The sequence below is a fragment of the Gracilinanus agilis genome, chromosome 2 (assembly GCF_016433145.1).
Source record: "Gracilinanus agilis isolate LMUSP501 chromosome 2, AgileGrace, whole genome shotgun sequence".
Lineage (NCBI taxonomy): Eukaryota > Metazoa > Chordata > Mammalia > Didelphimorphia > Didelphidae > Gracilinanus > Gracilinanus agilis.
The window spans coordinates 642,153,195-642,169,003 of NC_058131.1; the positions used below are offsets into that span (position 1 = coordinate 642,153,195).

Consider the following 15,809-nt stretch of genomic DNA (forward strand, 5'->3'; position numbering starts at 1 on the left):
ACTGTGAATCCTGGAACTAGGGATATTATACCATTTTATAGTTGAGGAAACTAAGAGAGGCTAAATGACTTGCCCTAGTTCACAAACCTAGGTAATAACAGAGTTGGAATTCAAACCAGATCCCTCTTAACTAGAAGTCTAAATTTTCTATTACACAGTGCGGTTTGAAAGCAGGAATTTTTTTGTCTCGGTGTTTTGCATATAATAAACAATAAATGATTGATGTAATTTTCTTCTTTTGGGCCTCAGATTTCACCTTTAAAATGAGTGAATTAGTCTGAATTACAAAGTCCTCTTTAACCCTAACAATCTGTGACTAGGGATTGATTAGATTGCAAATTCCTCTAGGGCAAGGTCTGTCTTTTCCCTCTTTTTGTATCCCCAGGTTAGGACAATACCTGGCATATAGTTGGCACTACCAAATGATCCGAAATGCTAAGGAGACTTAAGTATCCACTGAAAAAGAACTGAATATATAATTATGCCCTGAATACAACAAACTACTTGAGGAGTTTTTTATCCCACAGAGCAGGGAAGACCACTGAGGCCATCAGCCTAAAGACCAGAAATTCGATGTGGACTTTGATGCTGCAGCGAGGACTTTGGATCCGAAGAGGTCCAGGGCTCAAATGTAGCTCTGCCGCTTTACAAGTGAAGTGTCGAAAAAGCCAATTATCTACTTGTTTTCTTCAGTCAATAAGCATTTATTAAGCGCCTACCTACCACACTCTGCTTAAGCGTCCGGAGATACAAAAGACAGTCCCAGCTCCCTAAGGGGCGTAGCCTGCTTGAGCTGGAAGGCCATTTTCCGAGTTGAGTTTACGATCATAATCTATAAGAAGTCCATTATGTCTTAAAGGTAAAGTAGTTCATTGTTGAGAAGCTCTAATTCGGAGGGACGTGCTTCCCTTCATCTAAAGCTTATACTTTCGCGACAAAGAAACGGAAGCAAAAAGAACTTCCTCCTCTCATACACTCTAATTGCGTTCTAAAACACGGACACACACGCGCGCTCCTTTTTATACTTGAGTAGAGGCGCGTGCTGACGCTACCCGTGGCGCCCTGACATCACCGCGCGCCGCGACGGCAGCTCCTGCGCACCCTCGCACATTCGCCGGTGGCGGCGTGGTGACGCTTGCGTCAGCAAGGAGCGGGGCTGGGGGCTCCCGTTTTGAAGTCGACTGCTGGCCGGCCGCTGCTGTTGCTGTTGCATCTGCTGCTGCTGCTGCGGCTACCGCCGCCACTGAACCCCCTCCAACTCCCTTTCTTCCGCGAGGACCAGCTCGGAGAGGCCGCGGGGCAGATGCGCGAGAGGCCGCCCCGGAGTTCGCTCGGTGTTTAGGCTCCCGACCCCGAGGCCTCGGGCCTTACTCCCTGCCTCGGGGGCCCCGAACTAGCGCCTCCGCCGGCACCCCCGTCACCCCCTCTGCTCAGCGCCCCGGGAGCCCCGAACCGCCGCACCCAACGCGGCGCCGGGCCGGCCGGCCATGGCCGTCTCCAGGTAAGTATCGTGCACTCGACAGGGGCTGGGGCAGGGATCCGCCGACCCTCTTCCCATCTTGCTGGGGATCAGTGCCCGCTCCCCCGGGGGGCTAAAGGAGACTTACCGTAGCAGGCAGAAGCTTCCATTGTCACTGGGTGGAGGCCTCACAGGCGCTGGGGCTTTTGCCCCACAGTCTTCAGGGGTTGGATCTCACTTGGCTTGGTTCCGGGACTTCTTTCCTTGTTGGGGAATCGATTCCTGAGCATGTCAAGAGTTCCACCAGCCTCTCCTTTCTTTCCGGGTTTCCTTTCTTGGTTTTCACTGTCCTGCCAAACTCTAGCACTAACTCCCCCCCCCCCCTTCCACATCTGGATATTAAAGTATCTTCACCTATTCCCAACTCCTGCCACACGTCCGACGTTTTGGGTGTATACAATAGAAGTATGAAGAGTTCATTCATTCAAGATGTGTTAACACCCCAGTTTCCCATCGCTTTATGGAGAACTTTTTCCTTGAGGGATTTTTCTTTTCTTTCTTCCTCCTTTTATTAGTGTCAACTCAGTTTCCTCTTCTTTTAGCAGAAGGAAAGAGGCAATTCTTACACATAACTTACCCCAAATTCCACTGCACTTTTCTTCGTTAGGGCATAAAGCTGACATCACATAACTTGAATGTTTAAGAAATGCCACCAGTTCGAAATGTTTGGGCAGTAAGAAGGGAAAGTAATAAAGCAATTACAGAAATAAAAAGTAGGGATGTATCCCCTCCTCTTACCTTTTCGACTTCCCTCTCCTTAGATGAGCCAATCTCTCTCTTCAATTCCCTTTCCCTCTCTCCCTCTCCTCCAAGTAGCAGTGGCTGATATTTACGTTTTGATTTTGGTGTCATACATATACATGGATGTGGATTGAGGCTTTATGAGATGATAAGATCTGGTTCTAACTAGTATATTAAGAGGCACATTTCAGATAAGCAGTAGTTGGGAATAACCCTATTCACCAGAAACTTCTGACAACTCAGAACTTGTCTTGCTTGGATTCCCTTAAAATTAAAATCACATATTTATTGAGTGTCCATTATGTGCAATTGATAGTGCTAATCTGTTGGACCATCTGTGTATATATTTCACAGAAATCTTTGGAGACTGATATTGTGGGATATTGATCAGGGATAGATAAAGCTGCCCATCATTGATGATGATGAAAAAGATGTTGCTAGGCATCTTTTAGAGTAGTCAGTCAATTGAGAAGTAAGCCCTTACCTGCTTTCTTTCAGAGTAATTTTAAAAAATGTCCAGAAAAACATTCTCTAGTTACAATTGGCATTTTTTTTTTCAAAATATTTTTCTTCTTAAACATACTTTGACCCAACTCTTACTACTTCCATTTTCTTGAATTTGTTACCTACCACATATGTTGAAATATAAATTTAGTCTGTCATCTGTTTGGTAAGATCTATAGTGTTTAAAGGGATAAGTGCTTGAGTTGAATTAATTCCTTAGCAGAAGCTGGGAAAAGTTTCATACTTCTAGGCAAGACAGATTGGAGTAATGAAATGACCCAGTTGTACTTTTTTTTTTTTTACACCCACACCTTTAGTCTTAGAATCACTACTATGTATTGGTTTCAAGGCAGAAAAGCAGTAAGGGCTAGGCAGTAGGGGTTAAGTGACTTGCCCAGGGTCACACAGCTAGGGAGTATCTGAGGCCAGATTTGAACCTAGGCCTGACTCTCAATCCACTGAGCCACCCAGCTGACCTTTAGTTAGTTGCCCCCAGTTGCACTTTAGAAGATTTGAATGTGCTTTGTTCATTTAGTTAGCCTAGAACCTACTATGTGCCAGACACCTTAAAAGTTCTGAGTATACAAATAAAAAAATGAGCATACTTGAAAGGATACAACATTCTCACAGATAAGCAAATACAAGATCTTTTTCAAATGAATAAATTTTCCACAACTGGTGGAGGGAATGGAAAGGCTGTGAACTATAGATGATAAGAAGAAAGAGCATTCCAGGTAAGGAGACAGTCTGTAGAAAGATATGTTGGCCATCCAGCAATCCTTCAGACCAAATATGGCAGGAGTATGGAGGGAATGTAATGTCAGTCTGAAAAGATAGACTTAAGGTTATTAAGTTATTAAGGTTATTATTAAGCACTATCCAACAGAGGAACCGGCATTCTGTCCTGGAGGTAGTGGGGAGCTACTAAAGCTTCATGAATGGAGCAGCCAGCACCTCTACATCTGATCCCTTTCCATCTACTCCAGCAGGTTCCCCCTTCAAATATCCTTTTTCTCTTTCTAATCTTCAGTCTCTTATCTATGTTATGTTTAAAATTAATATCTATCTTTTCTGTCTCAAGTTATTATTAATAAACTTTATAGAATATAAGAACATGGAAGATATTAATTTTAAACCCAACATCTATTAGTTCCTTATTTTTTCCTTTCAAACATGACTGTCTTATCCTCTAGCTGTCATCTTCTCTCCCCTCCCTTTTTCATCCAGTCTCCAAGAAAAGCAAACAATAAACTGTCCATACTTATATATCCATTTATTCTCTTTTCTTCTCCCCTTATTCTCTCATTTCGCCCACTTCTAACATCATCACTCAACTGAAACTACTTTCTCCCTTAAAGAGAGGGTTTTCCTGACATTGTTCTTTTGTTCTCCTACCTCCCTAACCATTCCTTCCCAGTCTTTTTTACTGGATTTTCATCAAAATCTTGCCTTGTAGATGTACCCTCACGTCTCTGCCCTGGTTGGCCTTCTCTCTGTTCTATTTCATTAGCTCACATGGGCTTAATTATTTTCTAGATGACAAAGGTATTATATATAAGGCAGCTGGCTGACCCAGAGGTTAGAGTGTAGAACCTGGAGTCAGGAAGATCTGAATTCAAATTTGGATTTAGATACTGTGTAACCTTGGGCAAATCATGTAATCTCTGTCTCAGTTTCCCATTCTGCAAAATAGGGATAACAATAGCACATTCCTCCTAGGATTGTTGTGAGGATAGAATGAGATAATATTTGTATTTTGCAAATCTTAAAGCACTATATAAATGCTAACTATTATTCTTATATATATCCAACTCCATTCTCCCTCCTGAACTCCAGGCCTGCATCACCAACTGCCTGCTAGATATTTTAACTACATGTTCCATACACATCTTAAACTCAAATGTCCACAACTGAACTCCTTTATCTTTCTTCTGAACCCCACCTGTTGGATGAACTTCTCTATTTCTTTTAAGAGCATTACTATTCTTCCAGGGGCATAACCTCAGTTATCTTGAACTTTACATTTTCCTTCATCCCCACCTATCTAAGCAATTGCTAAGTATTCACTTTCTGCACCTATGACAATCTCTCTCATGTAGCCACTGCTGATTACTCACCTCAGTTCAGATACTCTTATCTGAGATATTCTCTGACCTAGACTATTGCTGTGACCTTCTAATTGATCTCCCTGCCTTAAATCTCTTTCCACTCCTGACCATTCCATTGTCTACCATTCTGTCAAAGAGATTTTTCTTATATGAGATCTAATCATGGGACTCCTTTTCAGTAAAACTTCAGTGGTTCTGTATTGCCTTCAAGTTCAAATAGAAAGATCTCTGGTTAACTTCTGAAGCCCTTCATAACATGACCTCAAACCTACTTTTCCAACCTCATTACATATTACTCCTTTTTGTACATGCTTCAGCTTGCCTAAATGAACCTTCTTGCTATTCCTCAGACATGGCACTCCATCTCTCTGTGCTTACATTCTGGTTATATCCTATGCCTTATCAAAAGAGACAATACTTGAAAAGAGTGCTTAGCACAGTACTTAGTACATGGTAGGCAGTTTGTAAATGGTTAATTCCTTCTTCCTTTCTCTGCTCCCTCTCCTTCCCAATCCTCTCCTAGAATATACTCAGGCTTCTTCCTTCCTTATTTATAGAATCCCTCACTTCTTAAAAGATGCAATTCAAGTACTACCTTTTACATAGTCTTCCCAGATCCTCTCACAGCCTTCCCTCCCTCCCTATCTTATATTTCTTTTGTATATATTTATTCTTTACAGACGTATATAGATGTACATTGAGTTTGCTTCCTCCATCATTTTTTCCTCCACCATACAGTAGGATGCATAATAAATGCTTTTTTATTGTTGTATGCTTTAGAACTTGATCAATTTAGCAGTTGTGTAGAGAATAAACTGGAATGGATGACTACCTAAAAGTTTTAAGGGCTTTTGTTCCTCCTGACAGCAAGTAAGATCTTTTTTTTTACTTACTTTACTCTGAGGATATCAAATCTCAAGATGTTTAAAAATGCTTTTATAAAGAATTTTACATCACTTTTTTTAAAGATCTAGTCCTCTCTGGGTTTAAATGAAATACTATTCTAATGTCAACTTGTAGAATTATCCATGTGATTGGATGGGGGAAAAAGCTGGGTGTGGTAACATAAGTATCCAATACCTACTGCAGAGGAGAGAGGCTGAGACCTGGACTGGTAGATTGCTGGAATCTAGGAGTTTTGAACCAAGGTAGGATTAAAACTCATTTGGTGTCCACACCAACTTTGGCCTCAATATGGTAAACCCTCAGCCTGGAAGATGTGGGGGGAATGAGATACTTTCAGGCTGCCTAAGCAGGGGCAAACTGTCCCAGGTTGGAAAGGAAATAAACAAGTCCAAACTTTCTGGGCTGATAGGCAGAGGGATTTGGCCTGTAAGTGGCTGTTGCATTTATGGCCCATGTGAGATAGGCAGACTCAGTTTGACTTTTCTCTTCTTCCTCCTCTTTCTCCCCCCACCCCCAATAAAATAAAAAAAGGTTATCCATGTGTGGATGCACTTTATGAATTATCCATTGCAAAATTTTAATCCCTGACCTTTTCTCTACTACTCAGCATGTTTTCTGAGCTGCCTTCCTTCATCCTTTAGTTTGTGTATGCTTAGGAAACACAGCCTAATTTTAATATTAACTTAAGCAAACTGAAGAAGGTAATACTGTTTATGAAAAAGGTCAGTGTAATATTTGCCATGGTCAAATAGAAATTATTTTGTGTAAGTGTTCCTAATTGAGAGGAAACTGCATTGTATTTTTATTTAAAATAAATATTAAATTGTTAGTTGTTTCCCAAGGATTCTTCTTGCTTTAATGACATTGATGATTTCACCATAATTTAGAGAGTGAACATTTTTCTAGTATTTTTCTTTTATATTATATTTTATTTTTTCCCAATTACATGTGATAATTTTTAACATTCATTTTCTAAAAATTTGAATTCCATATTGCCCTTTCCCCTCCTCCCTGAGATGCAATTTTGTATAGATTATGCATACATGATCATGTAAAACATATTTCCATATTGGTTATATTAGGGGAAAAGATATATGTAAAACTAAAAAAAAAAAACAACTCAAAAGGATAAAGTGAAAAATACAATGCTTTCATCTATATTCATATTCCATCAGTTCTTTCTCTGAAGGTGAATAGCATTTTTCATCACAAGTCTTTTGAGATTGTCTTGGATCCTTGTATTGTTGAGAATATCGAAGTCATTGACAGTTGTTCATCAGACCATATTGCTGTTACTTTGTACAATTTCTCCTGGTTGTGTACGCTTCATTTTTAATAAGTTCATTGTAAGTCTTCTGAGGTTTTTCTGAAAGCTTCCTGCTCCTCATTTCTTATGGCACAATAGTATGTTGTTACAATCATATACCTTAATTTGTTCTGCCATTCCATGGCCTTTTGGGCATAGTTCCAAATTGCTCTCCAGAATGGTTGCATCAGTTCACAGCTCCAACAGTGCATTAGTAAGCCAGTTTTTCCACATCCTCTCCAACATTTATCATTTTCCTTTTGGGTCATAGTAGCTAATCTGATAGGTGTCAGGTAGAACCTCAGAATTATTTTAATTTGCATTTTCCTAATCAATAATGATTTAGAGCATTTTTTCATGTGATCATTAATAGCTTTGATTTCTTCTTTTGAAAACTGCCTGTTCATATCTTTTGACTATTTATCATTTGGAGAATGACTTGTTTTCTTACAAATTTGATTCCATTTTTTCAGTTATATATTTAAGAAATGAGACTTTTATCAGAAGTACTTGCTCTAAATTTTTCCCCAGCTTTCTGCTTTCCTTCTAATCTTGGTTGCACTGGTTTTGTTTGTTCAAAGACCTTTAAATTTATTATAATCAAAACTACCCATTTTATACCTTATAATGAATGCTCTTTATCTTTGATTATAAATTCTTCCTCTCTCCATAGATCTGACAGGCAAACTGTCATCCTTTATGTTTAAATCATGTACCTATGTTGACTGTATTCTTGGAATATGATGTGAGATGCTTGATCTTTTTCTAGTATTTTTCAGTAAAGTTTTGAGCCTGAGTAGTAATTCCTTGGAAGCAAAATTTTCCACATAAAAACCAAGTAAATATTGTCATTGTCTTTGCTAAAATTGTTAGTATTTCAAAGTATCAAAAGCAATGCAGTAGACAGTTATGGGCTATGTTCAGTTACATTTCATTTATCTACAAATTAATATAACACTTTGTTATCCTCCAGATCTTCTGCAATAAAGCTATGTCCTGTATTCAGTGAGGTAGAAGCAAACTCAGAGGCCAGTGCCAATTTAGGAAAGTGATGAGTTTACATCTAGGCATGAGTATCTTTTTGATTCTGTTCTCAGACCAAATATGAGTGATTTTAGATTGTTCTATATTACTTTTACCTGCTTTTGTATGAGAGTAGGCTATAATTGCATTGTTTTTTATACTCTGTTTAATATGTACCAGTTTGTTTTCTTCTTATTGGTGTCCTTGTTTTCTCTTTCAGGTAGGGATCATGTCAGTTTTTTTTTTTCTTCTAAGAAAAATCAGTCTTTCACATCTTTAATACTGTATTCATTTTTTTGTACCGAATTCTTCTTTGTGTGGTCACAAAGCTATAGTGGATATGTTAGAATTCTTGTAATTTTGAGTTTCTTTATATCCAGATATCTATTATGTCAAATATGAATATAGTTTATAACATTTTTTAAAATGATGAATGTGAGATAAGTAATTTTTTAAAAAAAGTTTACCCAAGTAATAAAAACTTGTGTGCCCCTAAGAACATTTATAAAATATCCTGATTCAATTTGTGGTAACTTTTTTGTTTTAGAAACCATTCTCTGGGCTTATGAAATAGTCATGTATTTGCTGAAATTTTGAAAGTGATGTAATTAACTAGAACAAATTTCAGTGACAATTGAGTGCTTGGATTTTATCTCCAGGAGAGTGGTAAGAAGTTGTTACATATGCCCATGGGCATTCTTAGGAGGACTAATTAGACTACTTTGGTGGTATTTCAGAGAATTATTATATTAAACTGGGAGATTTTTTTCCAATAAAGAGAGGTTTCCAGATGTGAAGAAGTCCTAGCTGATTGTCCTGGGAAGCTTTGCAAAGAGACTGTCATAATTTTAAGCCTAGAAGCAAAGGTTGGTTGTGGTTACTGGATATACTTTCTAGCAAGAAGGAAGGAAAGATGGATGGATGGATGGATAGATTTTGTTAAACACCTACTATATTCCAGATACCATGCTACTTTATAAAATATATCATTTGATCCTCACAAAGACCCTGGGAAATAGTTGCTAACTCCATATCTAGAGCTCTCCTTATTGTGCCACTGAGGCAATTCTAATCTATCATAGAGCTCAAAAGGAAGAGAATGAATTTTTTTTTAAGGGTTTAAAACTGAAAAGATTTGCCTGCAGAAAGAGATAAGGAAAGGTCTCCAAGGCATTGTAGAAAAGATTCACCCACATAAATTGAACTTTCCCTAGGTTCCTTTGTCTCTTTTGAGTTTTAATCCCAGTGGGTAGCCTCTTTGTATCTTTAGCTTTGCTGTTTCCTCATTCTGCCCTATTTTCTTTTTGCAATTCAAAAAGCTTTTCATTTTAAATCACAGGCTTAAAGTTTAGCTGTTCTAGAACAAGATATAAACCCATGGAACTAGGCTTTGTGTTGGATATATTGTTATTTGTTACTCTGACAGTTTTCCAGAGAAATATGTTTATTCTTAGAATGCCAACTAGTTTATAAACTGTTTGAAATTATATCTTACCCTATTCTACTTAATGTAGTCATAGGATATTTATGGTCCAAAGAGTAAAATGTGGGCCTGGAGTCTGGGAGGCCTGAGTGCAAATTTAGTCTACTTACTAGCTGTGTGAAGTTGGATAAGCCACTTGACCTTGTACCTTTCTTGGTTTCTTCAGAGGTTTTTCCTCCAGGGATCCTTGTGAGGATCAAATGAGGTAATACTTGTAAAAGTGCTTACCACTATGCCTGGTACATTGTAGGCACTATGTAAATGCTTATTCTCTTCCCTCATTTTTCCTTTTGTTGCTTTGTAAAATGCTTAGTGAGTTCTTCTTGGTTGATAAGTAGCAATCTAGAACATTTTTACAGAGTTATATAAGTGGAGGAGATTTCTCTCAGTCTCTATCATTTTTTTGAATAGTCATAAATTTATACTTATGACTTAAGTGATGCCTATTTGATTTGAAGTAGACCAGATGATATTAGCACAATAGAAATTCATAACTAGTAAATACTGACAAACTGTAATTGACTATTTTCTTATCAAGTTGTACAAATCTTTCCTTCTCTGATTTTAGTACCTTTTATTTAATTTTGCATCTATTACCTCTTTTTCCCCCCATATGTCCATCATTCCTAGAGTTAGAAAAATGGCTTTCCTACTAGTTTTATCAAAGTGAAGATTTAGTCAGAAGGAGCCACTTGATAAGTACTATATCCCCACAATCAGCTTTCCTTCCTTTAACTTTTCCCTTATTATCTGACTTTCCTTCATACATCCACAAGGGTCCCTTTTTTAAAATTATTTTTTAATTTTTAATTTTTCTTTTTTCTTATTGATTAAGAATATTTTCCCATAGTTACACGAATCGTGTTCTTTCCCTCCTCCCTCCCATAGCCAATGCGCATTTCCACTGGGTTTTATGTGTCCTTGACCAAGACCTATTTCCATATTATTGATATTTGCACTAGGGTGATTGTTTAGAGCCTACATCCCCAATCATCCCCATCGACCCATGTGATCAAGCGGTTGTTTTTCTTCTGTGTTTCTGCTTCCACAGTTCTTTCTCTGCATGTGGATGATGTTCTTTCTCATAGGTCCCTCAAAAATGGCTTGGATCATTGCATTGCTGTTAGTAGGAGAAGTCCATTACATTCGATTGTGCTACAGTGTATCCGTCTCTGTGTACAGTGTTCTGGTTCTGCTCCTTTTGCTGTACATCGATTCCTCCACAAGGGTCCCTCTCTGACCACCCTCAAATTTAATACTGACTGTCCCATAACCACCTGCCCTTTTTCCTTCCTTTCCATTTCCCTCTCTAAACTCTTATGGTGGGGCCTAGTCTTGCTGCTAACCCTGTGCTTGCCACACTGAACCTCATTTGCCTGGCAGTTTGTTCTTGGGGCCCCAGGTCAGAGTACTTGTTTAACCCTGGGTCTCATGTTTTTTATATTGTCTTCCATTTCTTTGGTGACCTTATCAGATCTTTGTTTTGGAGAAAGTAATGGTAGACCACCAAATAAGACTTTGAGCCAGAAGGCCTGGAAAAAGTTCCTCAAAAATGTTCTCACTTCTCTCCAGTGTGACAAATAAGATCACCACATAGGTGGAACATACAGAGAAGAAAGCAGGCCTGGACTAAGACAGCTAGTTGGTGGAGGGAGCAAGGGTAACAGGAATTTGTATTGGGATGCAAGGTTGTGTAGAGATGTGAGGCAGGGAGGGACTGTGTGGCCATGGGCCGAGATCAAAAGGAAGTCCATTGTTGGAACACAGTGTCTAAGGGAAACTGTTCAAGACAATAAAAAGGGAAGGTCAGCATAAAGGAAAGGAATATCGAAGGATACAGCGCCTTACCCTATATAGACCAAGCAAGCTAATCTTTTGGTATAAAGTACTGCCATGAATTGGTCAGTTTTTGCCTTCTGCAACACTTGGCAAAAGTTCTTTTACCTTACTGACTTCTTTTGTTCTAGATGGAATAGATATATAATGGAATGATTTTGTTTCTCAGAGGAAGCAGAAATTTGTTAACTATCCCATGGCATGCCATTTTTGTTTCTTTATATTTGTTTCTACCATATCAGTCTCTTGATAATTGAATCTTTCTTTATCTATAATTTAAATTACATACCATGCTTTTTACGTGACAAATCGCTAATTCAGTCAGCATTGCGTATACCTTTGTGTATACCTATAGTCTGTAGGGGGAGATACAGAGGAGCATAAGATTGTATTTCTTATCTCAAAAAATTTGCAGTTGAGAATATAGATATAAATACATGGAAAGGTAAATAAAAATTCAATAGGAGAGAATTCTATATTGGGAATCAGGAGAACTATGTGGTTCAGCCTGTCCTTTGAATTTACCCCTCCTCCCCCTAATCGAAAGGAAGGTGAGAAGTGAGGGAGTAGTCAGAAAGGTTATATTATTCTTGTCTTATTTATTAATTCAATAGTTTTTTTACTTTCAATTTTATTAATTTCTCCTTTGGTTTTTAGTATTTCTAATTTAGTTTTCATCTGGGGATTTTTAATTTGTTCATTTTCTAGTTTTTTAAGTTGCATGCCCAATTCATTGACCTCTGCCCTCCCTAATTTGTTAATATACGCACCCAGTGATATAAATTTCCCCCTCAGTACTGCTTTGGCTGCATCCCATAAGTTTTGGTAAGAAGTCTCATCATTGTCATTGTCTTCAATGAAATTATTAATTGTTTCTGTGATTTGTTCTTTCACTAAATTATTTTGGAAAATCATATTTAATTTCCAATTAGTTTTTTGTTTGCTGAAAGGTTCTCTGAAATGTCAGTTTTACTGTATAGTTGATTCTTGATTGTAGACCCAGTTCTCTTGCTTTCTGGAATATTATATTCCATGCCTTCTGGTCCTTCAATGTAGATGCAGCCAGATTCTGTGTTATCCTAACTGTGGTTCCCTGGTATATGAATGACTTCTTTTTAGCAGCTTTTAATATTTTTTCCTTGGTCTGGTAGTTTTTTAATTTGATTATAATACTCCTGGAAGTTCTCAGTTGTGGATTAAATGTAGGAAGTGTTCTGTGGATTCTTTCAATTTCCACTTTTCCTTCTTGTTCGAGAATGTGAGGGCAGTTTTCTTGGATAATTTCCTATAGGATGATGTCCAGGCTTTTCCTTTTGTCATGATGTTCCCATAGACCAATAATTCTTAAATTGTCTCTTCGAGATCTGTTTTCTAGATCTGTGGTTGTGTCAATGAAGTGTTTCATATTCTCAAATTTTTCATTTTTTTTTTAAATTTTGTTTTATATATTCTTGCAGCCCTGTGAAGTCATTTGCTTCTAGTTGTTGAATTCTATTTTTTAAAGACTGAATTTCATCCCTGGCTTTTTGGTCATCCTTCTCCTTCTGGTCTGATTTTTTTTTTTTGTAGATCATCTTTTGCCTTCTTTGCTTTGTTTTCGAACTGGTCGGTTTTGGCTTTTGAGACCTTATTTTCTTGTTTTAGTTCATGTATTTCCTTTTAACAATTGTCTTCAGCCTCTTTTGATTGTTTTTTGATTTCCTGAAATTCTTGAGTTAATTGAATTTTGAGATCTTCCAAAGCCTGTGTCCAATTTGCTGGAACTTCCTGATCTTTCTGTTTCATTTGCTCTTTGTTCACTTCCTGGAAAGAAGCTGTCAGTTGTAATTTCTTTTCTCTTTTTCTGTTGTTTACCCATTTTTTCCCTTCTCTGTTTTGTTAGCTGATTAGGTTAATGGATTTAATGAGCTTTGATGAAAGATTTTCCCTCAGCTGGCAATGGAGGTTTGTACTTACTTTCTCTGCAGTCTATGAGGGAGGGTTGTTGGAGTTTCCCTGTCTTCTGAAGACTTACTGTCCCGTCCAATTGATGGGATTAAGCCTGGACTGGGTTAATCTATAGTGCTTAATGTGCCCTGAGGTTAAAACCTGGAGAGAAAAAGGGGCAGAGCAAGATGGAGTGTTTTTGCTGAGCTGTCCAGCAGTAGGGTCTCCCTGCTCTGCCCTGTTGTTAGATTTGGTTTCCTTTCCTCTCAAAGCACTTTGTTTTTTATCTCAATGTGGTAAGGCATGTGGGTCTGAATTTTTGCTCCATCTAAGCTGCCATTTTCCAAGCGTTTTTGCTGTGTTTCTCTACCTTTCTCCTCTAGCCACTTCCTTGTGCAGGAATAGGCTAAAGGCTTGTGTTCAGCTCCTCAAGTTAGGTTCCAGCAAGGCCCTCTCTCTGGACTGGTGTGTCTGCCCGCCTGGAAATGTCAGGGGCCCCTGGAGAGTCCTCACAGCCCGTGGAGAAGGGGTCCTGGGATTCCCTTTTCCATACCCTCAGACCCAACAGTTCAAAAATTCAATCCTTTTTCTTGGCATACCACTTGAGCTGTCTGGCAGTAGGATCCCCCTGCTGTTAGATTTGTTGTTGTTGTTTGTTGATGTCCTGTTGTTAGATTTGTTTTTTTTTTTTCTTCTCGAAGCACTTTGATTTTTATCTCGTTGTGGAAAGGGTGTAGAGGTCTGAAGATTTGCTTCCTCTAAGCCGCCATCTTCCCAGAATTCCACCTATATTATTCTTTTTTTTTTAAACATTTATTAATAATCATTTTTAACATGGTTACATGATTCATGCTCCTACTTTCCCCTTCACCCCCCCGCTATATTATTCTTAAGATTAGGGGAATTTGCTTTGCATGATCGGAGGCAGAGGAGTAAGAGCCAGTTTAGCTAGTCAACTAATTAGCATTTAAGAATTTGTCATGGACCAGATTGTGCATTAAGTTCTAGGGATACAGAAAGAGGCAAAAGACAATCACTACCCTCAAAGAGCTCACAATTTGATGGAAGTGACAGGAAGTAGACAAATATTTACAAATGAATCATATATAGGATAAATAGGAAATAATTAAAACAGGGGAAGGCACTAGAATTAAGAGGATATGGATAAGGTTTCCTGTAGATGGGATTTTAATTGTGACCTGAATGAAACCAAAAGACAAAGATGAGGAAGGAAGGTATTCCAGGCTTGAGTCATAGCCAGGGAAAATACCCAGAATTGATGGATGGGGTTTTGAACAACCAGGAGGCCAGTGTCATTGAATTAAAGAGCATATGAAAGGAATAAGTTATAGGAAGACTAGAAAGATGTATACAGTGGGACTAGCTTATGAAGGGCTTTGAACACCAAATAGAGGATTTGGGATTTGATCCTTGGGGTGATAGGGAATCACTGGAGTTTACTGAATAGAAGGGGTGACATGGTTGGATCTGTGTTTTAGGAAAATCACTTTGTTGCTAAATGGAGATTAGAGGGGAGAGAGACTTGAGTTATTCTTTTTTGTAATTCTTTTTTATCTTCATTTTATTCCAATAGCAAATTTACATGTAACTTTTCCAAAGCAACATGATTCATGTTGTTTCCTCCCCTCTTCCCTCCCTTGTCCCAGAGTTGACATGCAATCCATTGGGTTATACATTTATTATCACTCAAAACATTTCCATATCATTCATTTTTGTAAGAGAATAATCTTACAAACCCCAAATCCTATACTCAGATAAACAAGTGATAAATCATAAGTTTTCATCTGAATTTCTACTTAGGGAGAGACTTGAGACAGGAGGCGATTGTATTAGTCCAGGTATCAGATGATGAGGGCCTGTATCAGCACGGTGGTAGTATCAGAAAGAAGGGGGTATTGTTCAGAGAAAAGATATTGGAAAGTGAGGAGTTGAGAATGACACTAGTTTTCAATCCTGGAGAACTAGAAGGATGGTTTTGCTCTTAATATTAATAGGGATGTTGGGGGGCGGGATGTCTTGAGACTAATGAATTTAATTTTGGATGTATTAATGGATAAAAAGATCTTAAAAAGAGAAAAGTAATTGATGGACTAAGGAAGGTGCAGGAATAGGCTAATGGCAAGAAAGAAGAGAAAGTGAATATATGGAGATGTACTAATTTAAAGATGGAGTATTTATGTTTGAAAGCCCTGATTTGAGGGAAATAGTTTAGGTTCTTTTTTGAAAGTGGGAGTTCAGTGGGATTGGCTGTTCAAAGATTTAGACTAACCAATATGGGAACATTTCTAACTTATTTACATGTGTAATTGTAAATAAATTAGCAGTATCTCTTTTTGAGAGTTTTCATTTTAAAGTAGCCTATGACTTTTATCACAAATTATGGAAATTGGCAATGTAAAGGAATCATAGAAATATGAACTGTGTTATACAAGTAAA

The 15,809-nt window shown here is 38.1% G+C and overlaps 1 protein-coding gene across 1 annotated transcript in view; it reads left to right on the plus strand.

Annotated features, from left to right (window-relative positions):
- Window positions 1-1,440: 1,440 nt before the first annotated feature.
- The window catches only part of BTAF1 (B-TFIID TATA-box binding protein associated factor 1), a 123,215-nt gene continuing 108,846 nt past the window's right edge, over window positions 1,441-15,809 (plus strand). Inside the window, exon 1 of the mRNA XM_044665674.1 lies at window positions 1,441-1,501. Within this exon, the coding sequence (XP_044521609.1) occupies window positions 1,488-1,501 (14 nt within the window). The 5' untranslated portion in view covers window positions 1,441-1,487. The remainder of the gene's footprint in view (window positions 1,502-15,809) is intronic.